Source organism: Gekko japonicus, unplaced genomic scaffold (assembly GCF_001447785.1).
Source record: "Gekko japonicus isolate JY-2015 unplaced genomic scaffold, Gekko_japonicus_V1.1 scaffold675, whole genome shotgun sequence".
NCBI lineage: Eukaryota > Metazoa > Chordata > Lepidosauria > Squamata > Gekkonidae > Gekko > Gekko japonicus.
The window spans coordinates 610,087-632,662 of record NW_015175376.1 but is presented as its reverse complement, the minus strand read 5'-3'; the positions used below and the strand labels follow the sequence as shown (position 1 = coordinate 632,662).

Sequence of the window (22,576 nt, the reverse complement as noted above, 5' to 3'; positions counted from 1 at the left end):
GCTGCTCCATGAACTAAGAGCCACAGATGGACCTATGCCCCGTAAACACCTGATTGCTCCCCCCAAAATCTCTTAGTATCTCGATGCTGCTGATGCAACGGCAACGCAATTAGGCTACACACTGGTGGATAACAGGAATCTGTTTAATTACCTCTATTTTTAGGAGTGGCATGAAACTGAACAACAAGGTTGTTTGGTCAAGTTACTTCAAAGCTCCACCTTAAGGCTAGGCCGAAAAAGCCTTCCCTCTCTGTCTGAAACCTGCGTCTCACAACCTCAAAGGCAACCTACAGTTCCTTCCCCGGGTTAACTGACAGGGTAATTTTTGCTGGAAAGAACGTATTTTCCTGCCAGATCACCTCAAGCTGATAATGTATCATGAATCAGTCTGATGCTTGTACATTCACAGAGGGTTGAGGTAGAGATACCTCCCAGTACCCTTATGCTCTGTGATTAGCATCCTGAACTTTCCCACATTGGTTGTATGACTGAGCAACAGGTTGTGTTTCATGGTCGCTGACACCAAACCGTGTCGAAGTTTTGATTCTGTTTGTGCTCTCTTTTTTTTTTTTGCCAGTTGTGTCAGTTTTCTGCTTTCTGCTTTTTCTTGTAAATGCCCTAGTGATGCCTGATTCAGCTACTATAAGGAATACCTTTGACTTTTTGAATATCCAGCCATGCCTTTCCTCTCTGCCTACATGTGTGTCCAGGGCTTTTTTTGTAGAAAAAGCCCAGCAGGAACTCATTAGCATAATAGGCCACACCCAACAGCAGAAACTCATTAGCATATTAGACTACAGCCCTAACAGCACAGCTCATTAGCATATTATGCCACACCCCGATTTTACCAGAAGTGTGGTCATCCAGCCACGCCCACCTTTTGCTTCTTATTCTGTTGACCTTGTTTGTGGTCAAAACGCAGGGCTTTTTTTTGTAGCAGGAACTCCTTTGCATGTTAGGCCACACACCCCTAATGTAGCCAATCCTAATGAGTTTCTGCTGTTGGGTGTGGCCTGTTATGCTAATGAGTTCCTGCTGGGCGTGGCCAACTTGGGAGCCAGCCGGAACTCCGTTCCTGTGCGTTCCTGCCCAAAAATACCCCTGTGTGTGCCACACTCTTATTTCTTACTAAACTACTTACTTCTCAATCTTGGCATTTTGGACTCTCTATAAAAGCAACCTGCGTGCTTCTTTGGCACCTTTTAATGGCTAGAGTTGAATGAGTTGTCCTCACCTTCCTATTTAAAAGTTGAGGTGGTAGCGATCACAGCGGGGAGACGGACGGCCTGTTTTAAGGGGTAGGCCTGGCTTAGCTAGTAGATGTCATCTCGGGGTCTTGTTTAACCACTCACTGGCATCAAGATTCCTGTATTGTGCTGTGCCACACTGTACTTGTCTGGTTTGTGGTAGATGGAGAGCAATGCTCCCTCTTAGTTGTGGAGTCTTGTGAGCAAAAATTCTGCTTTCTGAGCTGCTGGCATTAAAATCGTGAGCGAGCCATTTGGCTACTGCGTAAATTAGTTTGCTCTGGAGCCCATCCTTTGGGAGCGAAGACAAAAATGTGTGAGCCGGAGGCTAAAAAACTATGAGCTAGCTCACATTAACTCAGCTTAGAGGGCACACTGATTGAGAGGGGTGGATTCATTGTATCTGTGGTGCCTGCCTTCTCCTTCTACCCCTAGTATGAGAGCCAGTGTGGTGTGGTGGTTAAGAGTGGCAGACTCGAATCTGGAGAACCTGGTTCGATTCCGCACTCCTCTACATGAAGCCAGCTAGATGACCTTGGGTCAGTCACAGTTCTCTCAGTGCTCTCTCAGCCTCCCCCCCCCAATAAGTCTAGCTCACCAACGCTAAAAGAGTTAGAACTTCAGGCTGCCAGACAATCTTCAGATCTCTAGCCATACCACACACAATGCCATATGATAATTAATTAACCCCTAGTATTCCACCCATGTGGCAGATGTTGGGTTGCTAAATGTTTTGGTCATGGGGTTGTGTACAAGAGAAGGCAGCCTGCCAGAGAAGTTGCTGCTGAAAATGCCTTTGTGTGGCCCCCAGAGGTTGGCTTTACATCACAGCATCTTTGGTTGGTGAGTGAGGATTGAGAGAACACAGGGCATTTGGATGCCCAGATTTCAGTGGCAGGTTACAGACGCCCACATTTTTCATTGGCAGCTGTACGCAGGTCTGCTGAGAGCATGAATCTGGATCCGGGAGAGGGTGCAAGACATACAGAAGACAAGGTCCGCGCAAGTTCCCTTGTCCCCTTGTTGATCCCCAACGGCAAACAGCAGCGAGGAAATGAGGCTGAGGCAAGGTTGCCTCTGAGCTTTTCTTGGCCATCTGAGGGCTCAGACAGATGAGATGCAGATCCTGTGTTCATAAAATGCAAATCACAGACGTGTGCAGCCTCAGTTTGCCTCGGGGACATGCAGAGAAGTAAAAGGGGAGTTAACTCTTCTGCCTTCACTCAGATTCACTATTTGAAACTGGCTCTCCCCTCTGCTGATGAGCATTTGAAAGGGGGGGGGAATTAATACACATCCTTAAAAACAAATCATCCCTCCTTTAAAATGCTAGTAACAGGTTGGAATGGTGACGCTGAGTGGAGATCGAAACGTTAAGCTCTTTCTGCCTTATCTGCACAGTCCCAAGGTAAATTGGCAGTACACAACAGACCGCAGCACCCAATCTTCTTGCCTGTTTGAGCCTAGAGATGCTGAAATTTAGCAAGAGAGACTATTTTCCCAGACACGGCACTCAGAGACGGAGGGTCTTGCTTAATTTCCGCACAGCAGGCTTCTCTCGCCACAAGGTGCCGGCGAGAGAAGAAGGTGGCCACCCCAGTCGCAGATACATCTTCCGTGCCACTTGAGAGGCCACTGATGAGTGAATCCAGCCAAATGATGACAAATGCGATGGATACAACGAGGTTCCAAAAGATAATCATCCACATTTGGGTTGCTTTTGTTTGTTTGTTTGTTTGTTTGTTTTGGATGTTCCAGAGATGGCAGCATGGACGAACAAAGTCAAGCTTATGCCGCAAACGCACAAAAAATAAGGAAGTAAACAAATGGCGCCGGCAATGTACCATGGACAGCATGCACATTGATGAATACTTACATAAATGTCTGCACCATAAAATCCATCCTGGTAAACAACACTGCAAGGATGCACACACAAAGAGAAACATTCATATTAGTGCATTTCCACATGCAAACGCCACCAACCCCTGAACGCTCGAGGTTAGTCTCATGACAAGAACAGAACAAGGGGGAAACCAAACTGAAATATATAGGTGTGTATATATATTTGGGGTGGGGCACCGTTCACATCGGGTAAGGGGGTTAGGAGATCAAAATGGTTCTTCCCTTTGATGAGGAAAGCTGGGGCCATCCCCTACTGACGTGCAACCCTGAATCTCCTGTACAGGACAGATTAGTTCAGAAACAGGCAACAACATTTGCTCGCAATTACTCTGCAGACTGCACCTGCTTCGGAGCTAGCAGCATACACCGTCATTCAGGCAACGCATCGATCTGGTTTTTAGGCATGGGGACGAGGGTTGTGCTAATATCACTGTATGAGGACCAGCCCTGATGCTGCTGAAGTTTGTCATGCTAAGCCAGTGCAAAGACAGATGTTAAGCTGTTTGAATCCTAGAGCTGGAAGTCCAACCCCATGGTCAATAGAGGTAACACAAAGCTAGGACATTCCCAATGGATGGCTATTCAGAATCTGCTTGAACAGCCCTCCCTATGGCTATGAAATTGGTTCAACTATCAAACTGCCTTGACCACTGGAAGTTAACTTTCTTGTGAAATCGACTCTCCTGTAACTTAAGTCCATTAAATTCAGCCTTTGCCCTCTTCCGTGAGAATCTTCTCTAGGCTAAATATACTCAGTTCCTTCACCCTTCCATTGTACATGTTTTTCAGACCACCCCCTGACCATCCTTGCTAGCCTCCTCCAAATCTGTCCTCATTTAAGAACATAAGACAAGCCATTGTTGGATCAGGCCAATGGCCCCTCCAGTCCAACACTCTGTCACACAGTGGCCAAAAACGCCAGGTGCCGTCAGGAGGTCCAGCAGTGGGGCCAGAGGACACTAGAAGCCCTCCCACTGTTGCCCCTCCCCAAAAGCACCAAGAATACAGAGCATCACTTGCCCCAGCCTGAGAGTTCCTATCTATTAAAAAAAAAAGGTAAAGGTTCCCTTGCTCGAAAGCCAGTCAAATCCGACTCTAGGGTTGCGGTGCTCATCTCCGTTTCCAAGCCGAAGAGCCAGCGCTGTCCGAAGACATTTCCATGGTCATGTGGCTAACAGCCACTGATGGACTTCTGCTCCATATGCTTATCTAATTCCCTTTGTCTACAACATCCTTCTTAAGGTGCCCCACCTATAGCCAAATCACAAACTCAACTCACAGTTGATAACTTTGCCAAGATACTCAAGCTGTTGCCTCGACAACCTTAGAGTAGGGGGTGTGCATTTTTTTTAAACTGGTATTTTTCAGTTCAGGTCTATTGAACCCCCCAAAATTTCAAGATTTCAAAAAAATCCTGGATCCCGATACCAGTACAGTATTCAAATCTGGGATTTTTCAGAAATCCCGATTTTTTGGGGAGGGGGGGTCCAATAGACCCAAGAAGAAAAATACTGGTTAAAAAAAAAAGCCAGCCCAGTCCTGGGGCTGGCTTGGCTGCTCCTGCATTTCAGTTTAAACCGAGCTGCTGGCTGCCAGCGGGAACAATCTCCTCCCCCTGAACAGATGATCCTTGGCCTGTCTTCTGCAGTCCCTTTAAACCTTAAAGGGACTGCAGTGGAAGCCCTGCAAACAGCTGAAAGGCGGGAGCAATTTGCTACTGCCTCTCCACTGTTTTCGGATCTGCCTGGTAATTCCCCAATATATCTGGGATTCCCCCCCCCCCCCAGTTTTCTCAAGAACACCCGGATAGATTTGGAATGCTGAAATATACCCCAAAATACTGATAAGGTTGTGTTGTTGTTTTTTTGGGTTAACTTTGGCTCAGGTAAATCCGAATGCACACCCCTACCTTGCAGCTTCCTAGGATCTTAGCTCTTTGATGGCAGTGGCTGTCTCAAAAGCCACGTGATTTTCATTCTCTGCAACACAGAGCTACAAGGGAGCTTTGGATACATTCTAAGACTTAAACCCTGTATTTTTTTCAGCCTGGGTGATAGCTGGTCCCACCAGAGTGACGCATAGCGTCACATCCTGGCGACGGCGGTGCAACGCCTATCGCTGTCCCCCGCGGCAGGGATCCTGTGAAGACGCACGGATCCCCCGCCACGGCTTGGCAGCCCTAGTCCCAGTAGTACTCGCTGGGCCCATTATGAATAAAAGATGCCTGAGATTGTTCTACCACGCACAGACGTTATTCAGCAAACAAATATGTGTGAAAGGGTTCCCAGCGAGTAGAGAAGGTCGACCCATTCGATGTGATGGCTGTATCCATTGGTGGTGATACCTGACAAATGTCAGTACCTCAGATTCTGAAAGAGGTGTGTGAAAACAGTGACTGGCATTTCCTTTTAATACCCTCTAGAAATCATTCTGCAGAATTCTCTTTCAGAACTACAAAGCAACATGGATCATGGCCTCTTTGGGAGATGAGCTTCTTGCTCCATATATTGGGTTGCTGTAGGTTGTGCTTTAGAAACAGAAAGTGCGAGGAGAACAAAATAGGTCAATTATTCTATCACTCCTGTGCTTGGACGGCTCATCCCTTCACATTCCCGCATGAGGATATGCCCATAAAGTGTGCCGAAATTAAAGACTGTGGGATCTATGCTAGCCACATACTACGCTAAACAGATTCCTTCAAACGGCAGATCGTTGGACCATTTTATGAGCACAGTCTGAGGCCCATCACCAGAAGATCAACTTCCTTAATCTGAGTGAGGAGAAACCATGCCTGACAAAGACCGGAATAACTGGCCATGCTTGTTAATTATGAAAATCGTCATAATTACAGGCAGCATCACATGACCCTAGCGCCTCTGCTCGCTGCTCCACCACCATGAGGTTCCATTGGAAATCATATTTTATAGTATTTTAACCAACGTCACTTCAATCCTGCCCTTCCTTCAGAGAGCTGTATGGGGTAAAAGCATCAATCTTCTCTCCGTCGTGTTGTTCCAACAACAACCAGTGAGGTAGGTTAGGCAGAGAGGAAATGAGGGGCCCAAGCTCCCTGAGAGAGATTCATGGTTGAAAGGAGATTTGAATGTGTCTCTTCCCACTCCAAGTCCAACATTCTAACCCCTACACCACAGTGGTTCTCTCTCATAAGCCACCTTAATCAAATGGAAGGGTATCTATTTTAAGATAAACTATGGCAGAGCTGAATTTTTCATGAGTTTGGCTTATGGGTTTGCCCCTGTAAGCCGCCCTGAGCCCATCGGGGAGGGCGGGGTATAAATGCAATAAATAAATAAATAAATATTATACATACTCACAGGGGTTGGGGGCCAGCTTGTAACTGTGACCGATTTCCCACAAACAGCTGCACCACCCTCGCTCTTTCCTTTTCCCCGATTGTATTTGTCAGATTCCCCCTAATTGCTGCACGGCTGCATTTTGACCCGCAGCATCCCCCTATTTCCCCCGCGTCTTCTAGATCCTTGTTTTTTGAGATTGAGAAGATGTTGGGAAAATCAGGGGATGCTGTGGGTCAAAATGCGGCCGCGCAGCAAGTAGTGGAAAATTGACGAATACAGTCAGGGGAATGGAAGAGTGTGGGCGGTGCAGCTGCTTGTGGGAAATCAGTCTGTGTCTCCTTACATGGAAGTGTTTGCTCACAGTAAACTTCCACGGCAGCAGCCAAACAGTTCCCTGCGGTGGTGCGCCTTTGATCATTTTGCAAGTTGCTGACATCAGCTCTCAAAACTGCTGTGACATGTCTCTTCTCCACCTCCCAGCATGGAGTGCATTCTCCCCAAACCACCAACTCTGCATTGGGGCTATGGTATGCCACGTACTGCAGTGTGTGAATTCGTATGTCACAAGCGAACCAAAGTTAATGCAAACTGCAGTCAACCAACCAACCAGCTACAAACTTTACTTTGAAAGACCAGTTTACTCCCAGTCAACAAATCCCACTTCGTTAGCTGTCTGCATTCAGAGATGATAACAAACCGGACTTGGATCATTTTATGGTTTATAAACCACAGGTTTATCACACTACTGGAATAACGCCTTGCCTTTTATCAATGCCTTTCCCACCCACGTCAGCATGAAGGTGCTGGGGTGGGGGGAGGGAGGCACATTTAAATGTACAGATCTTGGGGATGTGATTACAGATGATTCCAGAAATATTTGTTCCGCCGCCACCCCCAGTCCCGCTACAGATGTGCCCAGCCCTAAACTTATGCACTGATATTATCTGCATAAAAGCTTGCACAATATGCATTTTTATAAACATCCACTCCACTCCGTACACCTCATCCCAAGCACCATTTTGCTAGCATAATCATTCTTAATGCCAGCTGTAAAACGAGGCTGTCCTAAACCAGTAGTGATCTTGACTTTTTATTTTGCCAACAGGAGAGAAAAAAAATTACAACGGGAAGGGGGAAAAAAACCCCCAACACAACAAAATAATAACATCCAGTGATGGAATGTGATCGTTCAGAAAGCAACATATTGTATACGGTGTAATTATATTCCGCAACTGTTCCCCACATTCTATCAAATATTGCTTCCTCTGTATAGTAATCTTACATCTGTTCTCCATTTGTTAAAATAGCTTTCCCATATCTTGTGTGATGACTACCGCAGTATTTTTCCCCCCAACCGAAGTGTTAAGGATCAGTCCTCGGGAAAGTTTAATTCCCCAAATCAATAAAAAACCATCTCTTTCTCTAGTTCTCAGGATGATAAACAGAAACGGGGGACAATGCCCAGTGAGATCCCATCAACCAGAGAAGGGCTAAGGAAGATTTCTAAATGGAGCGGTGGTAGAAACTGAGATTCCGGGGCGCTCTCTATCTGCTCCCTACGGTCTGCTTGTCAAATTCAGTTCTGCAAAATAGGTATAGATACATTTTCTTAATGACGGAAGTAAAAATAAAAAGTCTCCTGCCCCAGTGTGATATGCAGAACTTAATGGGGCCGGGGGGAAGCATGGGGTGTGGCCAGTGTTCCCCTCTAAGCTGAGTTCGTGTGAGCCAGCTCACAGTTTTTTAGCCTCCAGCTCACACATTTTTGTCTTGGCTCAGGAAGGAGGGCTCCAGAGCAAACTAATCCATGCAGCAGCCAAATGGCTCGCTCACAACTTGAATGCCAGTAGCTCACAAAGTAGAATTTTTGCTCACAGGATTCCACAGCTTAGAGGGAACATTGGGTGTGGCCCAGGCTAGGCCGATCCTGTCAGATCTCAGAAGCAAAGCAGGGTCAGGCCCGGTTAGGACTTGGATGGGAGGCCTCCGAGGAAGGCCAGGGTTGCTACATCGCTACACAGAGCCAGGCAATGGCAAATCGTCTTTGAACGCCTTTTATCTCGAAAACCCTATGAGGTCACCCTCGGTCAGCTACGACTTGATAGAACTTTCCGCTGCTACCATAAAAATCCTTTTCAGTATTCTGATCTCTGGGCAGCTGAGTTGCCTACAGGTAAAGTTGGCCCCCAGTACAGTGGATCTGTGACAGCCAGTGTTCATACAAAGGAGTAATCAAGGTACAGATGACTGACACTGCCACGATCAATTTTACAGGTGTGAGTAAACCCTCTCCACCTTCTGAAACAGCGTAGCTGCTGAATTTGTGTGTGTGTGTGTCACTAGGCATATGAGGAGCAGGGGCTACGCCCACAGGGATGGGTTTGGCTGATCCCCAAAAGGATCACCGGGTGCCGGACAGGCCCGTGGGTACAGTGGGGCATTTTGGGGGCCCGCCCCTTAATCAACAGGCCAGCCCTACAAATACCCATGCCAGAAACCTTAATTTGCATGTTTCCCAGAGGCTCATGGGAATTATTTTGAAAGACTCACTGTGACCTAGGTGGTATACAGCAGGAGTAGGCTCGCAGAAAGGGGAATTGCTGGAGATTCACCGAACGTACCAATCCTGAGTGCCTCTAAGCTGACTTGCGCCATGGAAGGGAACTCGAAAGGCAATTAAATGCTCTCTGAGCTGGTTCCCCCCCCTACTGCCCTGTTCCTTGAAAGGAAAAGCTAGAAACTGACTCAGAGCCTCCTCCTTTAAAGACAAGCATTCAGATTAATTTAATTATCTGCAATTTAACTGCTCCCTTAAAAATTTAAATGCCTCTCCCAAACAAACAAACAAAAATTCTGGCTGCAGGCCTGGTGCCGGAAGAGGATTTGGTTTCCTCCTCCACCACTAGGAACAAATGGCAGCTGTTTAAGCGGGCTACATTTTGGACCTTTGTGGTAGTCGAGGCAAAACTCAGGTGGCCAGGAAGGCTCTTGTACAAAGGAATCCCAGAGGAGGAGGAGGAGGAGTCATATCCCGTCCTTCACTCAGAGTCTCAGACCAGTCTTACAATCTCCTTTCCCTTCCCTTCCCCACAACAAACATCCTGTGTGAGGTAGGTGGGGCTGAGAGAGCTCTTTCGAGGACTGCTCTTGAGAGAACAGCTCTGAGAGAACTTGTGACTGACTCAAGGTCACACCGGTAGCTGCGTGTGGAGGGGTCAGGAATCAAACCCGGTTCTCCCAGATTAGAGTCCTGCCACTCTCAACCACTACACCAAACTGGGTGTTCAGATACAGACTAGGCAGAGATATCCCTTTCTTTTCCAACCATTTTTCAAGTAGTCGTACTAATAGGAATAATAAATAAACCCCCTTAGGAGGGGTGACGAGACAACTTTCATTTTTGTTGATTTTTTTTTGGGAAGAGGAAGATTTAGAAGATTTATTTGACTCCCTCGATAACCAGATGTTTGCAATTCCTCCAAAAATACATCTTTACCTCTACGAGTTTCTCTCTCTCTCTCTCTCTCTTTTTTCTCTCTCCAGCGTTCCTTCTCAAGGGGAATTTACATAACAACATGGGACGCACAAAATGCTTAAAGCCACCAACCATGACAGTGCAAATTACTATCATTTGTCAATTCCGTGCGCAAGGTGCTCCACTTCAGGCAACTGAGATTGGTTGCATGCTGCGTGTGGCTTGGTGTGGCGAGACAAGATCATCATGCATGGCATTCACAAATGCTTGATTGCTTTGGTGGGGGCGGGGAGGAAGTGGAGGAAGTGGAGAACGCCGAGTGAGGAGCCCGCGAGGCCCCGAGCCACTTACCCGCCGTAAGCTGGAATCGGGGGAGGAGGAGCCGCCGCTCGAAACGTGTTGTAGACAGTACGTCCCCTGCCTCTTAGGTGGGCACCTCTGTATGCAGCGGCTGCGGTCGCGGCAGGATAAGGGAAACCCGGCACTGAGAGAAAGAGAGAGAGAGAGATCGGAAACACATCAATTAGTTACAAAAAGACGGGCCATCAAAAAATCCCATTCTTTGGGAGCATTTGTTCCTACAAGAAGCAGTAACATAATATCAAACCAAGGCCTGCAGTCCCCAATTCATCAGAAGGACCCCCCCTCCCCGTTCCACCACTTACTGCAGTGAACGCTTTTGGTGCCTTACACATGCACTATGTACACAGACCGGGTGGCTTTTCTTTGGGGGGAGACGCATGATTGAACTTCTGACTCGCCCCCTCCGTAAGACCTAGGGTGGCCACCAGTGTTCCCTCTAGGCTGAGTTAATGTGAGCTCGCTCACAGTTTCTTAGCCTCCGGCTCACACATTTCTGTCTCCGCTCAGGGAGGACGGGCTCCAGAGCAAACAGATTTATGCCGCAGCCAAATCTGCTCGCTCACAACTTTAATGCCAGTCGCTCACAAAGTAGAGTTTTTGCTCACGAGACTCCAAGGCTTAGAGGGAGGATGGGTTGCTACGTCTCCCCTTGCCACTCGTGGGGGATGGGGATTAAGGTCACCAGATCCAGGTTGGGAAACTCCCGGAAATTTGGAAAGGGAGCCTGAGGAGGAGAGGGACCTCAGTGGGACAGAAAGCCACAGAGTCCACCCTTCAAAGCATCCATTTTTTTTCAAGGGGAACTGATCTCTGTAGCCTGGACATGAGCCATAATTCCAGGGGATCTCCAGGTCCCACCTGGAGGCTGGCATCCCTAATCGGACCTCAGCCTCCATTACTGGGCTTCCCTCCCCTCTCCACTGTCTTAAATGCTGCTATGGCAGTGACTCAATCATCAGGAACCTTGGGGAATGCAATCCTCCAAAGTCCTTGGCATCAGGAACCTTGGGAAATGTAGTCTTCCAAAGTTCTCAGTGGGAACAATTGGAATCTGGAGGTCCCAGCGGTAGGTGGGACGAAGAAGGGGACGTACAAGAACACTGAGCATGTCTGGAGAGGTGGTGTGAAGATGTTTGTAACAAGGCCTGCTGGATAAGACCAGGGAACCACGAGGCCCAGAATGCTGTTTCCCACAGTGTTCAACCAAATATATCTACAGGCGAGGCACAGAGACATCCTGTTATTGCTCCTCAACACTGGGATTCAGTGAGTCACTGCCCCATCTTGCTGTTGGTGGACCCATCCCCTGCAGGACGTTGTCTAATCTCCTTCAAAAACCCATCAACGATCTTGTGTCAGTGTATATCACAAGGGCTGCGGTCACGCACACTGAATATTCCATTTCCAATGCACTTTCCAACTGGATTCAGCCAGCTCACACTGTAAAATCCAGTTGGAAAGTACACAGCGAAGGTGATATGAAGAAGGATTTCCTTTCATCTGTTTTCATTCCACAGTCCTGCAGTTTCCTTGCACAATTTTATAAACCTCTGTCACATTCCCTCTCTGTCTTTTTTTTAAATGAAAGTTCCCCCAAATTCTTAGAGAAATGTGTTCCAGTTATTCCATCATTTTTGGTCAACCTTTTCTATACCTTTGGCTCTACACCTTCAATCTAGTTAAGAACATAAGAGAAGCCAATGTTGGATCAGGCCAGTGGCCCATCCGGTCCAACACTCTGTGTCACACAGTGGCCAGAAATACCAGGTGCCCTCAGGAGGTCCACCAGTGGGGCCAGGACACTAGAAGCCCTCCCACTATTGCCCCCTCCCCCAAGCACCAAGAATACAGAGCATCCCTTGCCCCAGCCTGAGAGTTCCTATCTATACCTTGTTGCCAATGCTCCCTCTAAGCTCTGGAGTCTTGTGAGCAAAAATTCTACTTTGTGAGCGACTGGCATTAAAGTTGTGAGCAAGCGAGTTGGCTAGCTAAAGAGATTGTATCTCTTATATCTTAACTGGGTCACACAGAGGATCTCCGAGCCTCTGACACGGTTCCATTAAAATATAAGTTGTTGTCTATTTCCCCCCCCCCCCCCAGAGGACGGAGGTGGTTCGTACATTTTTTAGGTTCTATAAAAGCATGTCGAGATAAATGGATGACTCTCCCGGCAGGCAAGCAACGCAGTGGGGGAGACCTCGCTGGTGTCGCCTAATGGATGCTGGGATCCTTGCTCCAGGATAGATTTGAGAACCGGCGTCTTAATCAAGCGGGCGAGTGAAACAAATATTACCGAGCAAACCCCCAATAAAAACAAATGAAGAGAGGTAATGATACAGGGAATGCTTAATTTAAAGCTAGAACACATGGCCAAGCCTGCCCTGGCTTGTCCGTTGGGTTTCATGTTACGTTTTCAGAGCAACACTTGAACGGAAATAGATATAAACACTTCACTTGGAGTCTCAGAGTGGCTTACATGTCCTTTCCCTTCCCCTGCCCACAATAGACTCCCTGTGAGGCAGGTGGGGCTGAGAGAGCTCTCCCAACAACTGCTCTTGAGAGAACAGCTCTGAGAGAACTGTGACCGACCCAAGGTCACTCAGCTTTTTTTTAACCCTTCCTCCAGGAAGCGCAGGGTGATGTACATGATTCTCCCCTCCACCACTTTCCCAACACAACAACCCTGGGAGGTAGGTTAGGCTGAGAGATAGGCCAGGTCAAGGCCAACTTCATTTGCTGCGTGGGGATTTCAACCTCAGTCTTAGGTTCAAGTCCAATATTCTAACCTCTACTACACACTGGCTCTCTCTTCCCCTGAGAGACACAGACTGATTTCGCACTAGAGCTGCCTCGCTGTTGCACTGCCATTTCCCCCGGTTCTATGGGTCAATTTCACACCCGAAGCCCCACGTCTGATTTGTACCCGCGGCTTCGCCCGATTTCCCCCGCAGTTTCGTGATCCTGTTTTTTGAGGACCAACGAAACTGCGCAGGAAATCGGGCAAAGCCGCGGGTCAAAATCAGCCGTGCGGCTTCGGGTGTGAAATTGACCCATAGAACCGGGGCAAACGGCGGCGCAACAGCGAGGCAGCTCTGGTGCGAAATCAGCCACACACACTAACCATGCATATAATAGCACGAAGAAGTCCCTCATCTCAGCAGCAAACTCACTACATAGGTTTGGGCAAAAAAAGCACAAACATATAAATGGGGCATTCGTGCCATTAAAATATCAACAAAAAAGAGGAGGGAGGGATTGTCAACCACAGCAACAAAAACAACAATTTATGGAATAAAAAGGCACAAAAATGTTCGCATACTCTCATGCCTAATTATGACCCTATTAGGCTATTCTGTTCTGATCAGACCACTGACAGTTCTAACCTAGAATTGCCCATAGGAACTGGCAAGCCGACCATCAGGAAGTTTTTAATTGGAGATGTTGGGGACTGAATCTGGAAACATCAGCAGGTGTTCCAGATAGAGTTGCCGACTGACCCTCTAGGTCAGGCAATTTCCCACCACCACCTTCTGGGCTGCTACTGCTGCTCAAATGAGCAGCAGGGAAAATGTCATCGATGTGTCAACATCATTTTTGGCTAAATCCCAGAAGTCACATCACCAATGCTCTAGGACTTTGGTGAACTTGATGGCTTTGCCGTAGAGAGTGGCAAAAACTTACAGCACTGGTGTCACCAATGTCTTCTCCCCCCCCCCTCCATGCCCCAGAGTCTCCGAGGGATTCCCCCTAACTGCACCACTGAGCTTTGGCCTCTCCCATTTAACGTGATTAGTTTTAAACAAAAATAAATGAAAGATTAAATTTAGCTCCACCACAAACAACTGACTACAGTCTCGGCCATTTCTAGATGTGGGTCCCGCCTCCAACCATCAGTGGCAGAGTCTGACCCGCTGGGTTGCAAGCACACATCCGAATGCCCTGTGGAACCATGGTTGTGACCAATGCTCCCTCTAAAGCTGTGGAGTCTTGTCAGCAAAAAGTCAACTTTGTGAGCTACGGGCATTAAAGTTGTGAGCGAGCAATCTGGCTGCTGCATAAACTAGTTTGCTCCGGAGCCACCCTTCCTGAGCTAAGACCAAAATCTGTGAGCTGGAGGCTAGAAAACTGTGAGCTAGCTCACACTAACTCAGCTTAGAGGGAACACTGGTTGTGACATCAGGGTTACACGACAAGAGGAGGAGGAGAAGCCAAAGCTGTGACCTTACCAGTGGGGAGGGGGAGCAGCGTGCCACAAGAATACAGGAAGCATTAGAGGAGCCACTGGTAGAAGCAGATGTGCCAAAGGTGGGAAGAAAGAGACAGGAAAGGGTGGTCTCTGAATGTGCCTGTGCTAAAATGGAATCCAACAGGGGGTCAGGGAACATGGTGTACAGACTACCAGAAAGTCCTTATTCTATCTCGTCGTACAACCCACAGTTGGGGCTCCTAGGTTGAAGACCGCTGGCGTAAGCAGTCTTAAAAATTATCCAAAAACTGTATTTTGGCTGATGAGTCATCATGCGCGTCCCGTATGCAAGCTGAGGACCCTCCCCCCTTTTCAGAAGACAGGAGAGTTTCTCATTAAGCGCACACATATACGGGGGAGAGAGGAGAGCCACCAGCAAGTAGCCTTTCCGTCAGTGATGGAAAATGGGCCCCACATCGCCATTACGCTCACACCTTTTTTTTTTTTTTTTTAATTTATTTTTTCAATTTTTAACAATTCTAACACTTCAAACAGTGAACAATTGCAGACGCGTGCTAATTTCTCCTAAATGACAATAATAAATACCTCTCCTTCCCATTCATTTTCATACTAAATGAGATAAATAATTGTCTGGAGTGCTACCTGGCAGTAAAACTTAATGCCTACGCTGAATTTTTTTTTTTTTTTTAAAACCTAAAACACAAAAGAGAGTGTCTGCCACGCCGCTCGACACTAGAGATCTCCCTAGATGAGGCACGCGTTATAAACTGTACACTCAAGTTTCGGAGCTCAGGGGCCGATGACAAAGTAGCAGATGCACAGCCCGACAGGGGGGCCGATTCCGCACCAAAGCCATAAAAATGCGCAGCCCCTTTAACGGCCAATTATTCTTTGCATCCCGGCTCTAATTTGGATTTGCATAAGAGCACCATATGCCGAAAGGAAGGTGTGCCGTCACAATGGATGAATGAATCTCCCTCCTCATTACTGTGCTCGGCTCCCCACGTGCCAGCCACCGGGGCACCCTCTTGCCACAAGCACGGGGGGCGCTCCCCCCCCCCCAAGTCATGCGGCTATTGTTCGCGTGGGGTTTGGTTCCCCTTCTGAGACATTACAGCCCTGTTCTTCAAATTCTTTAAGCCTCACTTGCACATCTTTGCACAAGCGGCAGCCTACAAATCCTTTCCTCGAGACAAAAAAAGAGAAAAGAATGTGCACTACCTCTGCCAATTACATGGGTGGACTCACACGGAGGTGCCTTGGGAAGGAGGACTGAGGGAATGTTCGTGTCTACATATAACGTACAGTGCTGGTTTACTGGACCACAAACACCACTGGAAAATATGTATATTCCGCGGGGAAAACTGAACCCAAGGCGAGCGAGAATGCCACGGAAATAAAGCACCGTGGGTTCGCTTCACATGAAGTGAAATTGAAAATGGGAATTTTCTGGTCGAAACCAGCAAGGGTGAGGCCTTCAAAGGCACCCCTGGTGTGTGTGTGTGGGGGTGCGCATCTGACCCTTCCAAGAACCACATCCCATAAACCTGGAACACACAGTCATGGTGGTTCACTCTGTAACAAAAGACCCTGCAATGACAGCAGCATGTACCTGTACACATAGAAAGGTATGCGCCATCCATCCCAGCAGAATAAGACACTGGTCATGTGAATTTCTATGCGTTGGCCACATAAACTGGTAGAAGGGAAATTAAATTGTTCCCCCTCTTATTTCGCTAGCTCACACTGTATTTATAACTTGTACGAGAGGAACATTTAGACAATCATTAATTTTCGATTGTTTGTCCACTTTGATATTCAACTCTGCTGCTTAAGCAAATTTCGGACAAACTTTTTCCCCCACCCCTGTAAAGGGCAGTCTCATTTGAAATTCATTGAAAAGAAAACACACACACACAATTTCTAATTAATGTACAAGTTTAATCACCATTCTCCACATGGGAGGGCAATTTTTCACTGTTCATTTGCTTGGTGTAATCTCCTAACTGACATAACAGAGCCGCCACAGCCTATAAATCTGTTCCCATTTGTTCTTTTAATATTCATATCGCATTGACGTACAGCTGCTTCTGGCAGCAGTCTATTACAACGTGCAGAAGTGTCGATAAAATATTACGAAAAGACGTGATAGATTTGCCGGCCGCCATTTATTTTTCAAAGGGGGGGGGAGGATCCCACGGATGGTTCCCCTTTGCTTGCCACCGACTGGGTGACGATTAGTGATTAATTGCCTTAGTACAAATTGACACGGAGCAGAGGAAATTGACACAGCTCTGATTAATTGACTGTTTTGTTTTTGTTTTTTGTTTTAAAGGGGGGCAGCAGTTACAAAATGTAGAAACCGGTGGCATGCATTTTGGAAAAGGCAAACCCAACATTTTGAGACTGGATTCCTCTTTGTGGGAAAGGATTTGTTACAAAAAAAAAAAAAGAGGAGAAAATGAAGTCTATGGAAATGTAAAAGGAGCTCCTTTGGGTGAGTACAAAAATCTATGCAGTCTAGCATATTTTCTTCCCCATGGTGGCAAATTAGTTTAGAACATAGGAGCAGTCATGTTGGGTCAAATCAATGGTCTGGCTAGTCCTCCATCCTTTTCACACAGTGGTGAACCACATGATCCTGGAAGAGCTATTAGTACATCTCCCAACAATGGTATTCAGAGGGTCAGTGTCAGAGCCCCTGGAGAAATCAGTTCCCAATAACAGTCATTCAGAAGAATTAAAGTTTATTAAGACATTGATAGGATCCAGACTCTTAACGATTCTTTGTTAGAACTGAGGTCAAGCACGTGAAGCAAGCAATTATACTACAATCAAACAGGACATTAATGGCTCTTGGCCAATCGCACCTAAGCGAAAAAGCCTGCCTAACTAACGGCATAGAATTCCCAGGGGAAAGAGGTTCCCTTTAGCGTCTCTGAGCATCAGTTCTGCTGATTCACTTCATACATCTGTGTGAACACCTAGTCCTTCCATTCCCATCTCTGAACCAAAGTTTACCGTGGAGCAGCACTGAATTAGAGAGTGGACATTCACGACTTTAAACAAAATGTGGTCCCCTCCCCTGGATCCTCCTGGGACTAAATGGGGCTAATTATTTTGTGCAATTATTTAAAAACTTTTACATGCTGCCTTTCCACCAAAACAGGGTCCCCAAGGCAGAGATAGCTTGGCGTGCAAGGGTTAAACATAAAGGTTTCTTGTTGCCACATCACAGGAAAAATCTGGGCGAGTTTGCATCTTGCAACGTATCAGGAAAACTAAGTCCACCTCTAATTTTTTTTAAGTTGTCATAGAATTTGGCCTGGAAGTAAATTTTCTTTTCTTTTTGGTATTTTTGCATCTGTGTGTATGTGTGCGCGCATGTGCATGTGTGTCATGGCGACCTCTGGCAACTCCTACTGGGGCGTGGAGGATGTTCTGATAGCTTGATAGCCTGCCTGTGCCTCCCAGCCCTGGTATTCTCTAGCGATCTCCCGTCCAAGTGCTTGCCAGGGTCGGCCCTGCTTAGCTTCTAAGATCTGACGAGATTGGGCTTGCCTGGGCTATCCAGGCCAGGGTCCTCAAAGAGAATTTTCAATAAGAATGTGGAGACACCGAGAGAAAAACCGGCAGACTTGGTTGCGAGTTGGCCAAAGCACCTGGAGGGTACAGGATCTACTCTCTCTGTCTCTCTTTCTCTGTGGGGATTTGATATGGGCTGATGGATGTGCATATGTCTCTTTGCCCGTATCCAGGCCCTACCTGTATATCTGCAAATAAACCCACTACTACAAAAATGCCATAATCCTCCAGTGCTCTCTCCTCCAAAGAAGAAGAAGAAGAAGAAGAAGAGATTGGATTTATACCCCGCCCTTCACTTGGAGTCTCAGAGCGGCTTACAAACTCCTCTCCCTTCCCCTCCCCACAACAGACACCCTGTGAGGGGGGTGGGGCTGAGAGAGCTCTGACACAAACTGCTCTTTTTCAAGGACAGCTGTGCCAGAGCTTGTGACTGACCCAAGGTCACATCAGCAGGCGCAAGTGGAGGAGTGGGGAATCAAACCCGGTTCTCCCAGATTAGAGTCCACACACTTAACCACTATACCAAACTGGCTCTCAAACTCCAAAGGCAATCAAACGCCAATAAACGCCAGTCCCTGGAATCAAATGAACGTACAAAGCTGCCTTCTACAGAGGGAGACCCTTGGATTATCAAGGTCAGCCCTTCCTCCGACAGGCAGCGGCTCTAGAGACTCAGGTCCCAGTCTCGACCATCACCTACAACTCGATACTCTTAAATTAGAGATGGTGAGGACTGAACCCGGGACCTTCTATACACAAAGCGGAGGACCTACCCCTGTGCCACGGCCTCCCTCCATTCTCGGCCAACAATATGAACAACAAAGGAAGTAGGGGGTGCTTGTCCATTCCTAAATACAACCACACGTCCGCGCTCTCCCTCCTCCTCTGCTGTAATGCACAGTAGAACTTTCCTCGCATTCTGACGTAACTTTATGAACTTCCCCATGAACTGGACTGGCTTTTGACGGCAAAGCTCGGAATGTTACAAAGTCAGGAGAGGGGGAAGTTGCATTAGTTGTTCTCGGAGGAGTGGGCAGGGGCCTGGCTCTTTTGGGGAACAGCTGCACAATCACCCTAACACTTAACCTGGCCCTCAGAACTGCAAACCCCTGCTGTCAGTGAATCTGAGGTGGCAGTCACATGCGCAAGATAAAGCGGGGGGGGGGGGAGCAAGGCTATTTGCTCCATAGGAATTTGACCCACAGTCGCGCGATCACACAGTCCTTGGAAGCTGTGGGCCCAGCCCGCCCCTGCATGATCAGACGCGACCGCGGGTGAGTCGTTTTGTTGTTTTTTGCAGTGTGTTTCTGGTGCGCTTTGATGAGGGATTGATGATTTGCGTCTCCGCACTGAGGGCTCCCTATGCAGTGTGTGATGATGCGCATACTGAGACAGGGGGGAAAACAACGGCACGGAGTTGGGATGGCCTGATCAGACCATCCCGACGCGATCACAGGGGAAAGTCCATTCGTGGCTCGTAGCAACCTGTTTGCTACCAGACTTTTCCCCAGTGTTTTTTTACTCCGCTTCTGCAGCGGAGCAAAACGGGTTGCCAATAGGTGCGAGGCGCTTCCCAGATGTTTGTGTCTGATCGTGCCCTTTAAATCTGCCCGGCATTCGCGCCTGTGGCCTGGCTAATTGTGTGTGTGATCGCGACCTGGGAGTGGCGGTCGTCAAATGAAAAACACCAACTAAAATCTGCCAGACCCATCTGGATACTGTCAGGCAAAGGTACAGAGATGCTGGTTGATCCCACTCTGGGTCGGCATGAATCCCAGGCAGTCAAGTAGGAAATCCGAAGCAAATTATATATTGTAAAAGCTGATAACAAAAGGAGCAGGACAGAAACCGTGTGCGAGAGCTCGTTCCTTCTTTTGTTCAAAGGTGGCACAAATCTATTTGAATTAAAAAAAGAACACATCTCCCTTCTGCAAGGGAATTTCAGTGTCTCCTTTTCATTAAAAGAAAAATTGAGTTGTTAATACAGCCGACTATGCGAGAACGTATTGTTAAGCTTGGATTTGCGTGCCGTAGGACTTCAGACAAAATAGTTAATTGATTGCGTCTTAACATTGGTCATGAAGACTTTCGGAGAGAAGGGCCAAATGGGGCGGGGACTCACGACTAGGCAGAAGGCCCTCTGCGGCCAGAATCTGAGTTCTCCCGGACTCTCACATGCAAATATAGACTGTTGTCAAAAGACCTTTCAGCCATGCCTGGAGAAGATGTCCTTTGCCCACCGGGTTCCCTAACTGATTATAATGCCGATGACTCTCCTAGAGATTACACGCTTTTAGGTCAACCCCAGGACTTTTGTCTGAGCAGCTGTACACTTGGCCTTCTGTGCTGCAGCTCCTCGTTGTGCTTCTCAGCCTTTTCCCACCTCTGAAGCTCAAAGCGCTTCTTGCATGAGCTCTCCAGGATACCTGGATCGTACACCAAGGTTGCCCTTGGTCCTGCTCCTCCTATTCACTGGTCCTTTCGACCACAGCTCAGATCCCATTTACTGTATGGTTAAGTCTGAGCCAGTTTGGTGTAGTGGTTAAGAGCATGGACTAATCTGGGAGAACCGGGGTCGATTCCCCACTCCTCCACATGCAGCTGCTGGTGTGACCTTGGGTCAGTCACAAGTTCTTTCAGAGCTGTTCTCTCACGAGCAGTTCTCAGAAGAGCTCTCAGCTCCACCTACCTCACAGGGTGTCTACTGGGGAGAGAGGAAGGGAAGGTGATTGTAAGCCGCTCTGAGATGCCAAGTGAAGGGTGGGGTATAAATCTAATCTCCTCCTCCTCTTCTTATTCTTCCTTTCCTGAGCTGCTTACAACACTCCTGAGTCCAGCCTACATGCATCGCTCTCGTGCTCTCCTCTTGAGTCTCCTCCTGGAACTCTTCCAAACCACCCCTTTTGTGGTTGATATTCCACAACAATCTCTAACTCTGGAAGGATTATTGTATTGTTTTCCATCTCGCCTAGAGTGCTTACCAAATATTGTGGAAACGTGCTTTCAAACAAGTTGATGTGAAGATCTTTAAAGAGTGGGAGTGTGACAAGATAATCCCACAGCCAGAGGATCTCCCTCTGAGAAACCCATGGGCCGTAACAAGGAAGCCCAATGGAATGTCCATCTCCAACCATTGACTCTCCTGTATCTCTGCCCTGCCCCAGATCTTTTACTTGACAATGAGAAAAACTTGGGACCTTTGGCACATGTACTCCATTGCCACATAAATAGTTCCGATTCCTGTGTGGATGCTGGGACAGGCACAATTCCCTGTGGTAGTTGGAGCAACTGCTCTCACTCAGGTCCTTTTCGCACTTGGATCTCATCCCTGGTTTTATCAGAGTTCAACTCGGGACACAATACCTTGCATTTATCCCTAGTTATAACAGCATCTGTTTATCCCGGGACAAGTGTGGGGCGAAACTGGGGTGACCTCAATGTAATGTGGAAACAAAAAAATACCCCGAGATAATTACAGGGGTGAACTTGCGTGTGGTGTAGAATGTAAAAATACCCCGAGATAACTACAGGGGTGAACTCGCATGTATTATAGAATGTAAAAATACCCTGAGATAATTACAGGGGTGAACTCGCGTGTAGTGTAGAATGTAAAGATACCCCGAGGTAACTACAGGGGTGAACTCACGTGTAGTGTAGAATGTAAAAATACCCCGAGGTAATTACAGGGGTGAACTCGCGTGTAGTGTAGAATATAAGTTCAGGGACAGGGTTGAACCAGGATTTAAGGTCTAGTGTGGAAAGGACCTAAGTCTTTTCCTTCTCTCAAGCAGGGGTGGTATCCTTAGCCCTGTTGCTGACAGAGGTAATGACACCCATCCTGTCCAAAATGCCATTCTTCATGCCCAGGAACCTCTTCTCAATAGCCATCAAAATCAGCCAAATCATGAATACGGGCTCCACACTGGAACAATGAAACTCCCTAATACTGAATCAGAGCATGGGTCCATTTAGCATCCTCTGACAAGCAAGATTAGGAACAGTTGTCACATTTCCCTCCTCCGCTGCCGTGACCTCAAAGTCCCCGTGCACTTGGCTCCCTTGTGTGAACGAAACCCCACAACAATTTACCCCCTATATTCTCTATCATTGCACCAAACCGTCTCCACAAATTTTACACTTTTTTTCCAACATGACTTGCGCATCAACAAATCAGCATCACGTGATGGAGGAATCTGAGAACAAATGAAGAGCTTTTTATAATTATTTCAGACAGAGCTACAAGAGCGATAAGGTATCAGGTTTGGATTATTTAGTTAATCAATGGTTACCAATTCTTCACAGTCATAAGATTTTCGAGTTATATGGAATTTTATATTTGTTGTTTCCTTGTTAAAAATCATTTTAAATGGTTTTCTGGTTATTTTAAATTTATATAAAATGTTGAGAGAATTTGTTTACACAAATCTTCTTTACAGTTCTAATATGACTGAGATAATGCGTTTTAGGGAAATGATGTTAT

The 22,576-nt window shown here is 47.2% G+C and overlaps 1 protein-coding gene across 2 annotated transcripts in view; it reads right to left on the bottom strand.

Moving 5' to 3' along the window:
• The window catches only part of RBFOX1 (RNA binding protein, fox-1 homolog (C. elegans) 1), a 188,688-nt gene that overhangs the window by 64,392 nt on the left and 101,720 nt on the right, over window positions 1–22,576 (bottom strand). For both annotated transcript variants that reach the window (XM_015425535.1, XM_015425536.1), the window contains 2 exons: window positions 10,293–10,425; window positions 3,124–3,163 (listed from right to left, as the gene is read on the bottom strand). In XM_015425535.1, coding sequence (XP_015281021.1) covers window positions 3,124–3,163; window positions 10,293–10,425 — 173 coding nt within the window. The remainder of the gene's footprint in view (window positions 1–3,123; window positions 3,164–10,292; window positions 10,426–22,576) is intronic.